Here is a 17,868-nt window from a genome sequence, read left to right as displayed (position 1 = left end):
AGTTTAGACTCTGTGAATAGTCGAGACTGCTCGGCGAACATGTGATAGCGCCGCAAAAATGTAGTCACTTATTCGCTATAGATGGAGTGACTTGGACATGATGATGAGTGAACATCATTTTAAATCTTTTTAAACTTGACTTGAATTTGAGAATTCCAAGCAACGGTTGGCCGGCCTAAAACCCATCACACCGATTATTAGGCCGTTTTCTTAAGCAAAGGTAATTTGGTCGTCAAATTACCACGGGGCATCGGATTGTCGTCGGCAAGAGGATCTCGCCGCCGTATCGTGTCCCCAATTTCAAATCAGCGCGTCCGGTGGCGCCGTCCGCCGCCTAAAACTCCGCCCCCCCTCACTCCTCGCCGCCTCCGTCCGCCTTCGCCGCCCTAGCTAGCTAGGATTCCTCGGGCTCCACGCGCGCGGAGCCACCCCCACCAACGGCACATCCCATGTCCCGTGCGCCGGCGACCAGCGCCGCATCCCACCGCCGCCGCGGCAAGCGGCGCATCGTCGGCGCCCACGGCACCGAATCCCTTCCTCGCGGCCGCAGCCACCTCCTCGCCTTCCGCTCCTTCACCCTCCGCTTCGCCCTCGCCGCCCCGCCCCACCGCCGCCGCAAGCGCCGCCCCGCCCCCAGTCCCCGCCACCGCCGCAGTAGCGTTGTTGACCCCAGCCGCTTCCTCGCCCCCCGCCCGTTCGTCCTCCGCTACCTCCTCGCGGCCGGCGCATCGGCCCCTTGCCGCCGTCGGAAGGCCTCCGTGATAGACATGGGCCACCTCCTCTCGCGGCTGCTGAGGGAGAGCACCGGCGAAGGCGGCTCAAGGGTACGCAAGAGGCGCGACAAGGGATTGCGGGAGGTGATAGATCTCACTGCGAATAGGGTTCAAGCTGACAAGGCCAATGCCGCCAGGTGGGGTATTGGCGATGTGAGCAGCATCACACTGGAGGAGGTGCCCGACGATAGTCCCAAAGAGGTAGCAATCTCAATCTCATGGGTCATGGTTTAAGAAGAATTTTACATAGTTTGCTGATATGCATAGTAAATGGTTAATGTGATAGTATGACTCGTGGAAGTAGCTCTTTAGCTGGCTGTTTATGAACTTGTTAGCTTGAGCGAATTCACCTGTAGCAACTACGTATGATTTAGGAATGGATATTTTTGGGTTCCTCACAAAGAATGGATGTTTCACTCCTAAAGGGTTAACTCTGCTTTCGAAGTCTAGCTCTGTTAATTAAATGGATTAATTAGTGCACTGTCGATTAGCCTGTTAGTTGTGACTCTTTTGATCAGTTCTTCAAAATATAACTCCCATATTTTGTACTTGTCTATCTCAGGATCTGTCTGAATTATTTGCACCTCTCACAAATGAAGAAGAAAGTGAAGTAAACAACTTATTGAATGGTAGTGCTCACAGGTACACTTGGCAACAACGTCTAGTAAATTTTATTCAATACTTCTACTTTATTTTATTAGCACCATTAAACATTAACCATCCTCTTTTGTTTGCAGTAAAAAAATAATAGTGCTGCATAAGCCTTCAAACATTGAGATTACCAAAGAGAAACTATGGTGTTTGAGGCCTCGTGGTTGGTTAAACAATGAGGTAAATATTCATATGGAAGAACCTCCTTCATCAAAGAAAAAAAACCCTGAAGAATATGTTTAAATGATGTTCCATTCTTTCTTAGCTTGATGATGCGAGGCTTTATCTTGTATTCTATTTTCCCTCCTTTCAGGTCATCAATTTGTACCTTGAATTATTAAAGGAGAGAGCAGAAAGAGAACCCAAAAGATTTTTAAAATGCCACTTCTTTAACACATTCTTTTATACGAAGGTTAGCTGATCCACATTCTTTGCTTTCTAGTACTTGTCTGATGAAATATTCTTCCAGTCTGTATTCTGCTACTTACATCAGTTATGACTTATATCTGGTAGTACTGCCCAGGTTATGTTTCTGCCTTGGTTGCTGGAATTTGATAATACTTTTGTCATAGTGGGGACTACCAGCAAATTTGGTGCAGGAAACTGGCATTCTATGTTACATGGTACGGGGATACGGATACGGGGATACGGGTACGGCGATACGGGAAAACGGCATTTTCTGAAAATAGACTTACGGGGATACGGCGAGTATATGTACAAATGCATAAAAAATCAGCACTAAAAGAAAATATTTTGGGGATGATAAAATTGAGGTTAATGAAGTAACCAGATCTTTTGAGGATGATAAAATCAGCACCGAAGAAGTTGCTGCAATGTCAAGTGTCGTGCGTGAGGGTTTGTTTTAGCGATCAGAATTGTATGTGAGGCGGCCCACGTCGGCCTCCTGATGGGCTCTGGTTCAAGTCGTGACAGCCCAATACGTATCCCCCTGTGGTATCCCATCTATCCCAGCCGTTTTGCATTTTTTTCCTTTTTATTTTAATTCAGGAAAAAGGTGATACTTAGGGATACGTGTATCCCCTGCGTATCCATGCGTATCCCCGTTCTGGCCACGTTTTTTGCACTGATGCGGCACCTCCCAGCCGTATCCCTGCAACATAGCTGGCATTTCAAGCATATGAGATCATTCATCATCCATTAATTTAAGAATATGCATCTCCTACATGTAAGGGTGGGGGGATCTCCTTAACGGATCGTGAGCTCGTCTTAAAAAATGAGTTGATTATTCTCATCACTTTGTTAAAAACTGAGATGTGTTGTTAAATGGCTTGTTAACTCGGTTTGAAATTCCTTCAATTATTCACGTTACTTTGTTCAAAACTGGAGTCAATTTTGAATTAAACTCAACTATGCTCTGGCTCGTCTTGTTAGCTCAATTTTAAAATTGCTTTGAAACTTCAAATAATATTATATTAAATAAAATGAGCCAGTTCCGAACAAAGTTTGATAGTTAGTCTACCCAGGCCTGGCTTGTTTTCCACCCCTACCTACATGACTTGATCTGTTTACCCATGCCTTATGGTTACGAAAATTCATGACTGTTTTGTTGAAGTACAATACATATGGATGCCTGTTGTTCTTATATCACTGTTGTATGTTGCCCATCCAGCACGAGTCTGCGTTATTTTTCTGATTGTCAGATCCCCTTGCTATTTGACTATGTGTTAATATCCTTGCTTGTCAGATTTTTCTGTCGTAAATTTTGACATGTAGCTAGTATTAAACAGTGGACACCTCATGACATTCTGTGTTCTTGTTCAGCTTGCTTGTGGAAAAACTGGTTATGACTATCAATCTGTTAGAAGATGGACAACCCCCAACAAGTTGGGTTATAGGCTTGCGGATTGTGAGAAAGTAAGTTACTACTGGATCCACTTTTCTTGTTACTAGCCTTTTTTTTTACATGTTCATTTCTCATGTTACGCTTACCGTTAGAATTTGGTTTCAGATATTTATTCCAGTACACAGAGATGTACATTGGTGCTTGGCAATTATTGACATGAAGGAAGAAACTTTTCATTATCTTGATTCTCTTGGTGGCAAGGACAGTGGCGTACTGAGGATACTGGTAGACTTAACTGATGTCTTCGAAATAAAATACTATCTGCTTAACTGATGTCTACGAATAAAGTACCATTGATAATCTCCAATTACTTCTCTCATGAGTTTTGAAAAAATGGTTCCTTAACAATCCAATGATTATGTATAAGCTTTGAGGTGATTGTCTGAAATCATTCTGTGGTACGCATGTTTTGGTTTCTCTGTGTGGATGACACAGCTAGTTCACAGTAGTAGTAAAAAGCGGACTATTATTTTAGGACTGATCTATCCGTGTCATTCACATTATGACTGATCTATGTGTGTGATCAATTCTCTATGATATATATAAGGAAAATGTTTACATGTTTTTCATGATATTATTTTATCATATAGACCTATGTACTTCAGAGTTCTCTTTTATCTTTCATTATTTAAGATGTTTGCATGTTTAATTTACCAAGCAGCAAATTAACATTATTATTTGGAAATTTAAAATATATATCCATTGGTTTCAGTTGTAGTTTGTTTTGCTAATCATTTCTATATTTGTTAAACTGGATTTATGTTTTCCTGTTTCTGTCAGGCTAGATATATTATGGATGAATTGAAGGACAAGAATAACATAGAGATAGACACAAGTTCTTGGCGGGTAGTATCTGTTCATATTCCTTTGCAACATAATGGGTACACTTTCTTTCCACTGCTTGTAGGCCTAAATTCAGCTGTGACTTAAGGAATAACAGTTCAGTTTGGTTGCCCCAAACAACTCATATGAAGTGTCAATTATCACCACTCAGTGCTTTACTGCATTTTCAGCAGCAATTATTGTTTACCTGAAAAATCTGTTTTGTATTCTTTATAACAATAAGTACACACGGATTTGTTTGATGTGGAACTTCTTTTTTGACAGATGGGATTGTGGTATGTTTATGCTCAAGTTCATCGATTTCTACAGCAGAGGTCTCATACTATCTTTTAGTCAGGTGTGTATAATAGACATCTTCTGACTGTCAACTTCGTAAATATGCTTGATTAGGGTTCTGTTGAGGTCCTTGAGTTTTTGTGAGCTCGAGGATTATCAGGATAGGCTGCCAAAAGGGCTTGTGCAAAATCAAGTTCAAATTGAAGACATGAGGCTTAATCTCTCTTGCACACACATATACCGTGGGATATGTGTTTACCTGGTATTATGTAGTTTAATTTGGTAAAATCAATTACTCGTTGCAGGAACATATGGAATATTTTAGGATGCGGACAGCAAAGGAGATCCTGAGATTAAGAGCTGATTAAGAATGTCCCGTTTATGACCAACATTCGGACATTTTCCGAAGGTATTCTTCTTGCATTCCGCTTGCCAAGATGCGAGGAAGTATTTCTCGGCTGTCAACAACTAGAGTTCTGGTGATTATAAGCTCTAGGACTAATCACCATGCCACCACAGTTTTGTAAGATCTTTAATTCTTATATTCATCTAGGATCTGATTTTGATAGAATAGAGGGTTGGAAAAGAGATATATAGGGAAGACAGTAAGACAAGTTTAGTGGTAGAGTGCTCTGCTCACCCCGATAGCATGTAGTAGCAATAATTGCAATTTGGAACTAAAGAGAGGTTGACCTTGTACCTCTTATTCTACTATTAACTTGACATTGCATGTACTGCTGTGGAAACTTAATCAGGCAGTGAGGTTCTGTGATCACAACGTTTATCTTGATCGTTATTGCAAATTTCCAACATCCACAAATGGTTTTCTATAGAGAAAAAGAACATCACGCATCTCAATATCAGTCAAAAGTTTCAATGGAGTGACAAATGTTGTCGTTGTAAGGAATTTGATCCTAATGTTACGAGTAACTTAACCCTAGTTTCTGGATTCCTTTTTTTTTTTGTGTGATGCTAGTTTTTGAATTTTTTCTCGAATACGCAAAGCTTGCGTATCATTGCATTGATAGAAGAAAATAGAATGAGTACAGATAGGAGTACAACACATGGCACGAACGCAGGCAGGCGTGAACATGGTGACCGGAGCAGAAAGAAAAGGGATGCTCGACCCGAAGAGAGGATACATCACAGCTAAACCTACCAAACCCGAACCAAGAGTGGCAACGCCGAACCAACTCGACCATCAACATCTCGGGAACCAAAACCGGGGACACCGCGAGCGAGCAAGATGGCGCCTTCAAGAAGGAGGACGACGTCGAGACGCCGTCGCCATCCGATCCGGAGGAATCGGACCTAGGGTCCCCCCTGAGCTCGAAGAGGGGCGCAGCCGAGGGCCTTGACAACGCCTCCAGAAAGGAAAACGACGTCCGCAGACGCCGCCGCTGCCAGCATCGGCAAGCCGAGCAGGGATTTCTCCCAGGCCTGAGGCTGAGCAATCCCATAGCCACCATGTCTGGAAACGAAGATGAGGACGCCAACGCCGGTCGGAGTCACCATGTCGGAAGGGGGTTGGCGGGGCTGCAACTGCCGTCGAAGGGTGGCACCGCCTCCGAACCTACGAACATTGGATCTGGCAAAAGCGGGGGCTTTGAAGCATACAAGGTAGGGCGGGCGCGAAGCAAGCCATAAGGCGGTGGGGCGACGGCGATTGGCAACGCCGGCAAGCAAGGACTGGAGGGACGCAGATCCTGGCTACCGTGGCCATAGTCGTCGGGACATCGGGGGACCAGGCAAGCTGGAAGGAACGTAGCTGCTGGGTCGCCGAGGCCGGAGCCGCCCGGCAGAGGACGCCGGCAGCCATGGACACCGGAAGGGACGTGGGTCCAAGGTCGTCAGGGCCGGAGCAGCGCCAGCAAGAACCCGCCTTGAGGGCTTCAAGACCACCACTAGCACTGTATACTCGCCGCCACCGCGAAAGCCGTCTCCGCGGCTCGAGGGAGAGGATGAGCCACCGGCGGCGAGGGGCCCGCCAGCAGGAAGGTATGCCGCGGACACCCATGCGACCGGCCGCAGATCCCGCGCCCAATCCAAGGGCAGCACCACCAGCAGGGCTGGGCCACGCACGGAGGGGGAGGGAGAACTGCTGGGGACGGCGCCCTGTGGCCAAGGCTAGCACACAACGGCCATCGCTGGACAGGCAGAGCGCAGCAGCTGGGAGGGGGGTGCCACGCGGGGCACTGGGGGGAGGGGGATGCGCGCGCAGGGGCGGATCCGTCCCGCCGCCGTCCTCCCGAGGCGCGGCGCGACCAAGCTGGCCGGCCCCCCCGGCGGCGGCGCAGCGGCGGTGGATCTGGGCGGGGAGGTGGCGTCCTGCAGCGGGGCAGATCTGGGGGCGGGGAACGGGGGGGAGGTTGGGGGAGGAACGGATTCGCCCCGCCGCCGCCATCCCGGGGCGCGGCTTCGCCGGCCGGCCCTCCGGCGGCGGCGCGGCAGGGGCAGGCGGAGGGGGGTTTGACCGGCGGCGGTGGGTGCGGTTTCCCCCGTGTCGCCAGGGAGGGGGAGGGCGACGCGGGGGCGGGGTCGAGAGCAATGGCCCTAGTTTTTGAATTTCTCTGAGCACAAACCAAAATACCTTACATAAACCTTCAGCGAGTATGGATTCACATTTAACCAAGTCAGAACCCAAACCCAAACAGGCCCGAACCGTTGCTGAAAAATCCCAAATCCAAACAGTCCGGATTAATTATAAACATACTTGCAATTTTACATTCAGATAATCACTACAAGTTTACCCCTTTTTACATCTAGGCGCACAAGTGACCTCCCAATTACAGACCAATTCATTCAGCAGGATAGATACAAATATATTACAGTCATGCCAAATCAAGATCTAACCAACAGCAATGGGAAATCCCATTTTTGTACGAAGTCTACATGTTCCATCAGACGCCCAAGAATGCTCTGCACTGGGACTCCCAGTGCTCCTTAGCCAGACGAACACGCTCAACTCGTTCCATCTGCATTCTCTTCTCCCAGTACTCCGGACAACTGTGGATAGTTCAACAATTCAACACTGATAAACTAAACCGCGAGAGACAGAAACATGTTCTTTTATCTGTCACATCTCTGCTCACTGAAAACCCGTTAGGGTGTTCACTTACCTATAGCTTAGTAGCATGTTCAGCTCGTCCAAGTGCACAGCATTAGGAAAGACCCCAGCCTGAATTGGGGAAATTAGGTCAGTCGGCTGGGCATTCACAGACATCTGTTCGATGAAACTGAATATTTATACCTGTCGGCACAAAGGGCACTTTGATCTGTGATCTGCGGACTTCAACCCATCGACAATCGTCACCGATGCAGCAGAGCAGCAGCACAAGTAGCAAAATATGTGGCCACAGGAAAGAGAGACTGGATCAAACATCGTGTCCTGCACAAAACAAGTTACGCAAAGATTGAGGTAAAGTTATTACGACTGTAGTATAACTAGTGTATGTTGGTGCGTCGAGGAAGAACATTCTCGATACTAAATAGATCTTGGCCTAGATGTCAGAACTGCAAACTCACCAAGCAAACTGAACATGTCAAGCTAATGTCAACTCGCATAGAATCAAAGAGGTTGCATGAGAGCGTTGGCTGGTCGTCATCAAATGTGAGCGAGCAGTCACCAAAGAGCTCCATCGCAGTCTCGTTCTTCTTGCTTCTTCTCAGGTTCATGTAGAAAGCCATTAGCTCAGACAGCCATGGGGACTGAAGTATCTCAATGTGCAGGCTCTGGGCTTGCGCTTTGAACTCCTGCCCTTGCTTCGAATAATGTATCTGCAAAGTAGACGCTTTCGGTCATTCTTTTAATCACTTGCTGATATCCAACTGTTATTATCTGAAATTTAAAGAGAGCTAAGGACTCGATAGCTTTACTCCCATTTCTGGTTAAAGAACTGATGACTAGAACTATGATAATGCAGTTCAAACACACCTTCCTTGAGTATGGTCCGTGTGATTCCTGTACGCATTATCATATAACTAGGACTCAAATGATTTCACTTGTTGAACCCTAAAATGCATGAAACCAGCATGCTTTTCCTGTCTAATGCAGGAATATTATACCAAGAACCTACTCCCTCCGTTTCAAAATAGACGACTCAACTTTGTACAAAGTTGGGTCATCTATTTTAGAACGGAGGGAGTAAATGTTAGTGTTTTTCACTTTTAAAGAGAAGGCAGGATAAAGGCCATACCTTGTCATACTTCTTCAGGATCTTCCTCATCGCCACGGCGTTTATAATCGCATACGTGACCAAGTCTTTGCCTTGCTGTATTAACTGCCCATGGTTCCTGTGACACCTGTTGCTGAACCACATGACATATTTCTTGAACCCCGACGCCAAGTGCAGTTCAAGGAGCTTCTTGGCCTTCTCGTTGAAGCAGCCAACGACGGCTGACATCTCGTCGAGAAGGGACGGGAAGAAACTGCCATCACACACTGCATATTGTTTTTAACAGTTTGTCAACTAACCAACCATGAAAGGTAGTACATGAATGGCCACTTGAACTTGAATATTCACAATGCCAGTTGGAACCATGCATGAAATATTCTTTGTTGTCGGCACTTTGCAGTTTTTACAAGAGGAGAAGCTGGAAAATCAGGGTAGGCAACTTGATGATTATTAGAAATTGCGAAGTCGGGGTCAGAGGAACAGATGCGCCAATCACAGTATGCTCCTTGCTGGACCTATGAGCACAGCACGGTTGACTCTATACTGGTTGGTTGTCTTAGGTTATACTAGAATTTTGCAAGCGAATTTACTAATAGTTGTCATCGCGTTCGGCACTTTGACCTATAAACATTAGCATTTTTAATTTGCTAGACGTGCCCACAGTAAAGTTTAGTGCCTGAAGCCATCCCCAGGAGTGGATGTTGGCTCTCTTGGCCTCGTACTGGTAGCGTAGTGGCGCCTACAAGCTGTGCTGGTCTCTGGTTTATCTCTTGCTTCTGCAACTGATGGTAGAACATGCAAGCATACAGCCAACAGCTGTGTCAACCACATGATGGCTGAGTCTTAATTTCTTCATGGTTACAACACCTATTTTTTTCTTTCTTTTTTGCTACAGCAAGGTTACATGAATTTTGAACCAGCTGGTGAGGAAATGTATTTTAAAAAGAAAAGAATCTAAGGGATCCTGGGTTGCGGAGCAAATCATGAATCCCCACATTTGTTCTCTACCCATAACAATTGGTGAGAAGCTAAGTGAGGCGAAAAAAATCTCAACAAGCTGGTAGTAAGATGAAATAGGCGGACGTGGTAAAATGTGCATGTGGTTTTCTCTTCCCCAGCGAGGACCGCCTTGTGGAAAGAATACCAAAGCCAGGGTGTAGGTACAACCGTGCAGGTTCCATGCAGAATTCGTCAAGCTGATCGCAGCGTGAAGCAACTGAAATGCCAAAAATATTGGCAGTTTGGCGGTGACAGCGACCGGTGCTGGTCATCTTCTAGGTTTGTCATTTTGCCACAGGAGGAATCCGCTACGGACCTATTCAGAAAGAAGAAAGAAGAAGAAGAAGAAGAAGAAGAAAAGCACCGGGAAAAGATTCCAGCTAATACGAGCGGCTCCGAGGTGCGGGTCAACATCAATCTGCACACCGGGAATGATTGCAGAGAGTAGCACGCGAGGCTCTAGAGCGCAGGCCAAAATTAGCACCAGGATTTTGATAAATGGTCATGGTGTCTTACCGGAGCAATGGCCGGGGCACCGGCGGCTGCCGTCGGCCTCGGCGTCGGAGGAGGAGGACGTGGTTTTGTGGTGCGGGCTGCGGTGGGAGCGGCATTTCTTGAGCATCTTCTTGAGGCGCTTGAGGCCCACGGCGGGGAGCTCCTGCTCCGCCGTCCTGATCCCCCGCATGTACGTCTCGTACCTCTTGGTGAACTTCATGGCCGCCCGCCCGCCCGGCCGACTGATTCCGCCGCTCGATCGAAGCGCCAAACAAAGGCGCCAAAGCACCAAAATAACAAGGAACGATTCCGAATTTCGGCTGGCCGCGGAAGAAATGGTGGGCTAGCGGCGCGGAGACGGGGATTATTGCTGTTGCGCTGGATGGTGGATCAAGCACGAGAAAGAGGCAGGCGGTGGCGGAGGATGAAGGGAGTCACGCGCCGGCGCGGCTCACGGACGGGCGGGCGGGCGGAGGCGAAGATGGTGCGAGCGTGGAGCGGTTCACGTGAAGAGGGAGGTGGGAGGAAAAAAGCTTGAGGACGACGGACGCGTTTAGGAGCAGAGAGGAAACAGAGGCTTGTTCCGACGGCAGCGGGCGGTATATATGGCCTGGCCGGTCGAGGCGACGGCCGGGTCGGGGAGGGGAAAGGGAGCGAGGGATGGGATGGGATTCGCGACGAGACGACGACGGGGCCGTTTCGCGCGGTCGCGGTCACGGTCACGGTGCCCGGCTCGCTTGCTTCGTGTCGTTTCCCCTGTTTTGCGATGCGTGTGCCGGTCGCTAACGAGAATCAGGATAGGGCGGGGCCTGCACGATCTCCCATTCCCTCCCCCAGTGCGTGACGGAGGGCCGCCGGCGGCGGCGGCGCTGCCTGGCTGCCCCCGCCGGTCAGCTTCGCCGGAATGGAGTTTACCCCGTGTCCGGTTCACCGGTTGCAATCCAATCCTGTGCTGTGCTGTGCAGCACACAGCGCAGGGCTCAAACATAAACCTGGGTCGGGTAGCCCACGGAACCACTGCACGTCTGCATCCATCGAGAAGACGATACGCCCTGATGTTACGTGCTGATTGATCCAACGCCTAACCGGATAACTGCCTCCACTCCATGCAAAAGTGTTGTGTTTGTCTAGTACTACTTCCTTCCCTTTTGTAGCACTACCGCACCACCTTCTTCTGTTTCCAGTTCCATCATTTGCACGACACGATCGGCGCATGCGTGCAAACACAAGCGGCAAAGGGCTTATCATTTCTCCGCGGGCCATAGATGACTGTATCTCTATCTTCTATATCTCCACTACTCGAAAAGAACGTAAGGTTTCCATTTCATCTTTATTCCCATAATTTAATTTAATTTATTTATCTTCTGAATCAATTTCACTTTAATTTACTTATCAAACTACGGATCAAAATATGAGGTACTCGTGTAGCGTGAAAAAACGTCTTACATTATGGGACGGAGGGAGTAATTCATAGGTAGAATTTGATGGTCATTCATTTACACAATCTTGTTATAGACAGGTAAATCACAAGCCAACGTGCTAGAAGATTTATATCCCATTGCAATGTACGGGCATTGTTATAATTTTGTTTAAAGAACCTTGCCTCAAGGGCAGGGGTGTCTGCACTTCATTAAGAAGTAGAGAGATGGACAACCAGTCTATAAAAAAAACCAGACCAGAAAACGTACTAGTTAGGGAAAACCGAGTGAAAATCAAATGGTCGTAGTTCGGTAGTTGTGCAACAGGACTTCGTAGTCACGCAAACAGAATGTAGCCCATGTCCAGAAACGTTTTCACATGCATATTTTGAAAACTTAAAACTGCCACATAAGCATGCAACTAGTTGCAGATTATAATTTTTCTTTAAAGATACTATTGCAAGTCTACAGCTAGCACGATAAGGACTTGGGTTCTTCTCGTGTAAATGCAAAGGTATGGCACGTCTAGGGTGCCGTGGAGATGCATGTATCTTGCCACCTTTTGCGGCAAAATTCAAGTGAATTTGCGTGTTCGTCGTGTGGTTAAGGGCTCAAGGCAACGAACTACCACTGTCATAGGCGGCTAATCCAGCTGCCTAGTCCATGGAATGATGCTAATTAGGTGCACGTATATTGATAAAGGAATTCAAACAACGGCGCGAGTTGACGAGCACGGTTAATTATAATTAAATAATGCATGGTTCGAGGCGTATCGACCACGAAAGATGGAGCTGATTCAATAAAGTTTGCCCCTGGCTAACAAAGTCGATCGAAACCTTTTGTCATCGTCGACTCTGGCCCTGGCCGATGCCAGAAGGCCAAAGACCGGCATCCACGATAAAAGGAGGTGTGGATCGAGTCAAGACCTACTTTTTTGAAAAGGAGGTTAAACCCTCCGCCTTTGCATGCAGCCATCTTTGTTAATTATTCCACGAGGGTATGCATCAAGCCATCCGAAGCCATCACTCACACCTATAAAATTGATAATGTGGAGTGCTCTCACTCCTCATATCTATGGCCGATGCTGTCGCCGATCCATCCATCTAACGTATCGGAACAAACAACCGGTGCAGCAGACCTAAAGCGTACACAACATGCACACGTTTTAGACGCCGTCATCTTCATCGAACCGCTGTCTCATCTTCAGGAGAGAGATTCACATCATTCTTGTCAGTCCAGCCGTCCGTTGACGCCACCACGACGCCCAACGACTCCACCGCCCTGCACTCGTCCATCCCGACGCGGACACTCTGGAAGATCTGTCGTGCATAGCACCTGCCGACTAGGCATGACACAGCGTAGCACCTGTCGGCCAGGCATGACTTGACATCTCTTACCAGACGCATCTGACGCGGTTAGAACGCCGCTCCTCCTGCCAACCTCCACACCATTGCCGCTGCTGGAGCTGACACGCGGAGCCCTTCACCCATAGCAACTCTCCCGCGAACACCCAAGCCTCCCAAGACGGCGCCTCCATGAAGGTTACGACGGGTAGGGCGCCGCCACCGTCCAATCCAAGACGGATTTTGGACTTCCGTTCGGGAAGGGGTCGGAGGTGGATAGGAGGGACCTCGGCTTCGCCTTCAAGAAGGGTAACGACGTCGCAACCTCCGGTCCTCATCCTGTACCACCAATCTCCATCTGCTCTGGATTTGGCAGAAGCCAAGACACGAAAACTCCAGAGAGGGAAGCACCATAAGGCTCAACGCTTCCGGCGTAGATCCATCCAGGCGCTGGATCAATGAAGACCCGACCCGGTGAGCGACGAAAGCCACCATCCTGCGCTGGCCGACGGCGTTCGGGCATCGGATCTAGAAGGATCTGACCCGAAACCGACGGCGCACGCTGAAGGAAATATGCCCTAGAGGCAATAATAAAGTTGTTATTTATTTCCTTATATCATGATAAATGTTTATTATTCATGCTAGAATTGTATTAACCGGAAACATAATACATGTGTGTATACATAGACAAACAGAGTGTCACTAGTATGCCTCTACTTGACTAGCTCGTTAATCAAAGATGGTTATGTTTCCTAGCCATAGACATAAGTTGTCATTTGATTAACGAGATCACCTCATTAGGAGAATGACGTGATTGACTTGACCCATTCCGTTAGCTTAGCACTCGATCGTTTAGTATGTTGCTATTGCTTTCTTCATGACTTATACATGTTCCTATGACTATGAGATTATGCAACTCCCGTTTACCGGAGGAACACTTTGTGTGCTACCAAACGTCACAACGTAAATGGGTGATTATAAAGGTGCTCTACAGGTGTCTCCAAAGGTACTTGTTGGGTTGGCGTATTTCGAGATTAGGATTTGTCACTCCAATTGTCGGAGAGGTATCTCTGGGCCCACTCGGTAATGCACATCACTATAAGCCTTGCAAGCATTGTGACTAATGAGTTAGTTGCGGGATGATGTGTTACGGAACGAGTAAAGAGACTTGCCGGTAACGAGATTGAACTAGGTATCGAGATACCGACGATCAAATCTCGGGCAAGTAACATACCGGTGACAAAGGGAACAACGTATGTTGTTATGCGGTCTGACCGATAAAGATCTTCGTAGAATATGTGGGAGCCAATATGGGCATCCAGGTCCCGCTATTGGTTATTGACCGGAGACGTGTCTCGGTCATGTCTACATAGTTCTCGAACCCGTAGGGTCCGCACGCTTAACGTTACGATGACAGTTTTATTGAGTTTTGATGTACCGAAGGAGTTCGGAGTCCCGGATGAGATCGGGGATATGACGAGGAGTCTCGAAATGGTCGAGACGTAAAGATCGATATATTGGACGACTATATTCGGACTTCGGAAAGGTTCCGAGTGATTCGGGTATTTTTCGGAGTACCGGAGAGTTACGGGAATACGTATTGGGCCTTATTGGGCCATACGGGAAAGAAGGAAAAGGGCCTCCAAGGGTGGCCGCACCCCTCCCCTTGGTCTGGTCCGAATTGGACTAGGGAAGGGGGCGCCCCCTTCCTTCCTTCTCTTTTTCCCTTCCTCTTTTCCTATTCCATATGGGAGGTGGAATCCTACTAGGACTAGGGAGTCCTAGTAGGACTCCACACTTGGTGCGCCCCCTCCTAGGGCCGGCCTCCTCCTCCCTTGCTCCTTTATATACGGGGGCAGGGGGGCACCCCAGAGACACAACAATTGATCCTTGAGATCTCTTAGCCGTGTGCGGTGCCCCCCTCCACCATATTACACCTCGATAATACCGTTGCGGAGCTTAGGCGAAGCCCTGCGTCGGTGGAACATCATCATCGTCACCACGCCGTCGTGCTGACGAAACTCTCCCTCAACACTCGGCTGGATCGGAGTTCGAGGGACGTCATCGAGCTGAACGTGTGTAGAACTCGGAGGTGCCGTACGTTCGGTACTTGATCGGTCGGATCGTGAAGACGTACGACTACATCAACCGCGTTGTGATAACGCTTCCGCTGTCGGTCTACGAGGGTACGTGGACAACACTCTCCCCTCTCGTTGCTATGCATCACCATGATCTTGCGTGTGCGTAGGAATTTTTTTGAAATTACTACGTTCCCCAACAGTGGCATCCGAGCCTGGTTTTATGCGTTGATGCTATGCACGAGTAGAACACAAGTGAGTTGTGGGCGATATAAGTCATACTGCTTACCAGCATGTCATACTTTGGTTCAGCGGTATTGTGAGATGAAGCGGCCCGGACCGACATTACGCGTACGCTTACGCGAGACTGGTTTCACCGTTGCGAGCACTCGTTGCTTAAAGGTGACCGGCGGGTGTCTGTCTCTCTCACTTTAGTTGAACCGAGTGTGGCTACGCCCGGTCCTTGCGAAGGTTAAAACAGCACCAACTTGACAAACTATCGTTGTGGTTTTGATGCGTAGGTAAGAACGGTTCTTGCTAAGCCCGTAGCAGCCACGTAAAATATGCAACAACAAAGTAGAGGACGTCTAACTTGTTTTTGCAGGGCATGTTGTGATGTGATATGGTCAAGACATGATGTGATATAATGTGTTGTATGAGATGATCATGTTTTGTAACCGAGTTATCGGCAACTGGCAGGAGCCATATGGTTGTCGCTTTATTGTATGAGATGCAATCGCCATGTAATAGTTTTACTTTATCACTAAGCGGTAGCGATAGTCGTAAAAGCAATAAGTTGGCGAGACGACAACGATGCTACGATGGAGATCAAGGTGTCGCGCCGGTGACGATGGTGATCATGACGGTGCTTCGGAGATGGAGATCACAAGCACGGTGCTTCGGAGATGGAGATCACAAGCACAAGATGATGATGGCCATATCATATCACTTATATTGATTGCATGTGATGTTAATCCTTTATGCATCTTATCTTGCTTTGTTTGACGGTAGCATTATAAGATGATCCTTCACTAAATTATCAAAGTATAAGTGTTCTCCCTGAGTATGCACCGTTGCGAAAGTTCTTCGTGCTGAGACACCACGTGATGATCGGGTGTGATAGGCTCTACGTTCAAATACAACGGGTGCAAAACAGTTGCACACGCGGAATACTCAGGTTAAACTTGACGAGCCTAGCATATAACAGATATGGCCTCGGAACACGGAGACCGAAAGGTCGAGCGTGAATCATATAGTAGATATGATCAACATAGTGATGTTCACCGTTGAAACTACTCCATCTCACGTGATGATCGGACATGGTTTAGTTGATATGGATCACGTGATCACTTAGAGGATTAGAGGGATGTCTATCTAAGTGGGAGTTCTTAAGTAATATGATTAATTGAACTTAAATTTATCATGAACTTAGTCCTGATAGTATTTTGCAAATTATGTTGTAGATCAATAGCTCGCGTTGTTGCTTCCCTGTTTTATTTTGATATGTTCCTAGAGAAAATTATGTTGAAAGATGTTAGTAGCAAAGATGCGGATTGGATCCGTGATCTGAGGATTATCCTCATTGCTGCACAGAAAAATTATGTCCTTGATGCACCGCTAGGTGACAGACCTATTGCAGGAGCAGATGCAGACGTTATGAACGTTTGGCTAGCTCAATATGATGACTACTTGATAGTTTAGTGCACCATGCTTAACGGCTTAGAATCGGGACTTCAAAGACGTTTTGAACGTCATGGACCATATGAGATGTTCCAGGAGTTGAAGTTAATATTTCAAGCAAATACCCGAGTTGAGAGATATGAAGTCTCCAACAAGTTCTATAGCTAAAAGATGGAGGAGAATCGCTCAACTAGTGAGCATGTGCTCAGATTGTCTGGGTACTACAATCGCTTGAATCAAGTGGGAGTTTATCTTCCAGATAAAATAGTGATTGACAGAATTCTCTAGTCACCATCACCAAGTTAGTAGAACTTCGTGATGAACTATAGTATGCAAGGGATGACGAAAGTAATTCCCGAGCTCTTCGTGATGCTGAAATCGACGAAGGTAGAAATCAAGAAAAACATCAAGTGTTGATGGTTGACGAGACCACTTCAAGTGTTGATGGTTACGAGACCACTAGTTTCAAGAAAAGGGCAAAGGGAAGAAGGGGAACTTCAAAAAGAACGGCAAGCAAGTTGCTACTCAAGTGAAGAAGCCCAAGTCTGTACCTAAGCCTGAGACTAAGTGCTTCTACTGCAAAGGGACTGGTCACTGGAGGCGGAACTGCCCCAACTATTTGGTGGATAAGAAGGATGGCAAAGTGAACAAAAGGTATATTGGATATACATGTTATTGATGTGTACTTTACTAGTGTTTATAGCAACCCCTCGGTATTTGATACTGGTTCAGTTGCTAAGAGTAGTAACTCGAAACGAGAGTTGCAGAATAAACAGAGACTAGTAAAAGGCGAGGTGACGATGTGTGTTGGAAGTAGTTCCAAGATTGATATGATCATCATCGCACACTCCCTATACTTTCGGGATTAGTGTTGAAACTAAATAAGTGTTATTTGGTGTTTGCGTTGAGCATGAATATGATTTGATCATGTTTATTGCAATACGGTTATTCATTTAAGTTAGAGAACAATTGTTGTTCTGTTTACATGAATAAAACCTTCTATGGTCATACACACCAACGAAAATGGTTTGTTGGATCTCGATCGTAGTGATACACATAATCATAATAATGAAGCCAAAAGATGCAAAGTTAATAATGATAGTGCAACTTATTTGTGGCACTGCCGTTTAGGTCATATTGGTGTAAAGCGCATGAAGAAACTCCATACTGATGGAATTTTGGAATCACTTGATTATGAATCACTTGATGCTTGCGAACCGTGCCTCATGGGCAAGATGACTAAAACGCTGTTCTCCGGAACTATGGAGAGAGC

The 17,868-nt window shown here is 47.0% G+C and overlaps 2 protein-coding genes across 3 annotated transcripts; one reads left to right on the top strand and one right to left on the bottom strand.

Moving 5' to 3' along the window:
- Nucleotides 1-237: 237 nt before the first annotated feature.
- LOC123051603 (putative ubiquitin-like-specific protease 1B) lies at nucleotides 238-5,360 on the top strand. Its single transcript, XM_044474537.1, has 9 exons — nucleotides 238-974; nucleotides 1,336-1,415; nucleotides 1,511-1,604; nucleotides 1,738-1,836; nucleotides 3,207-3,299; nucleotides 3,394-3,513; nucleotides 4,069-4,169; nucleotides 4,396-4,468; nucleotides 4,713-5,360. Exons 1-9 carry the CDS (start codon nucleotides 450-452, stop codon nucleotides 4,773-4,775), a joined length of 1,248 nt encoding a protein of 415 aa, XP_044330472.1. The 5' UTR covers nucleotides 238-449; the 3' UTR covers nucleotides 4,776-5,360.
- A 1,715-nt stretch (nucleotides 5,361-7,075) lies between these two features.
- On the bottom strand, nucleotides 7,076-10,758 carry LOC123051604 (probable E3 ubiquitin-protein ligase BAH1-like 1). Of its 2 annotated transcripts, XM_044474538.1 has the most exons (7): nucleotides 10,098-10,758; nucleotides 8,604-8,848; nucleotides 8,342-8,368; nucleotides 7,933-8,184; nucleotides 7,658-7,795; nucleotides 7,527-7,585; nucleotides 7,076-7,413 (listed from the first exon to the last, which is right to left on the bottom strand). In XM_044474538.1, exons 1-7 carry the CDS (start codon nucleotides 10,294-10,296, stop codon nucleotides 7,308-7,310), a joined length of 1,026 nt encoding a protein of 341 aa, XP_044330473.1. In that variant the 5' UTR covers nucleotides 10,297-10,758; the 3' UTR covers nucleotides 7,076-7,307. The 2 variants fall into 2 exon arrangements, with proteins under 2 accessions (XP_044330473.1, XP_044330474.1); XM_044474539.1 differs by lacking the exon at nucleotides 8,342-8,368 and having other exon boundaries at nucleotides 10,098-10,747.
- Between the last annotated feature and the right edge of the window lie 7,110 nt (nucleotides 10,759-17,868).

This window comes from Triticum aestivum, chromosome 2D (genome assembly GCF_018294505.1).
Source record: "Triticum aestivum cultivar Chinese Spring chromosome 2D, IWGSC CS RefSeq v2.1, whole genome shotgun sequence".
Classification (NCBI taxonomy): Eukaryota; Viridiplantae; Streptophyta; class Magnoliopsida; order Poales; family Poaceae; genus Triticum; species Triticum aestivum.
Note: the sequence above shows the minus strand (reverse complement) of the source record. Positions and strands in the feature narration are given on the sequence as shown.

Coding starts and splice junctions, on each gene's coding strand:
- LOC123051603 (XM_044474537.1), top strand. CDS start 450: ATGTCCCGTGCGCCGGCGACCAGCGCCGCATCCCACCGCCGCCGCGGC. Junction 3,300..3,393: donor GGCTTGCGGATTGTGAGAAA/GTAAGTTACTAC, acceptor ATTTGGTTTCAG/ATATTTATTCCAGTACACAG. Junction 4,170..4,395: donor ATTCCTTTGCAACATAATGG/GTACACTTTCTT, acceptor CTTTTTTGACAG/ATGGGATTGTGGTATGTTTA.
- LOC123051604 (XM_044474538.1), bottom strand. CDS start 10,296: ATGAAGTTCACCAAGAGGTACGAGACGTACATGCGGGGGATCAGGACG. Junction 8,369..8,603: donor TCCTGAAGAAGTATGACAAG/GTATGGCCTTTA, acceptor TAATGCGTACAG/GAATCACACGGACCATACTC. Junction 8,185..8,341: donor ACGGACCATACTCAAGGAAG/GTGTGTTTGAAC, acceptor TCTACTTTGCAG/ATACATTATTCGAAGCAAGG.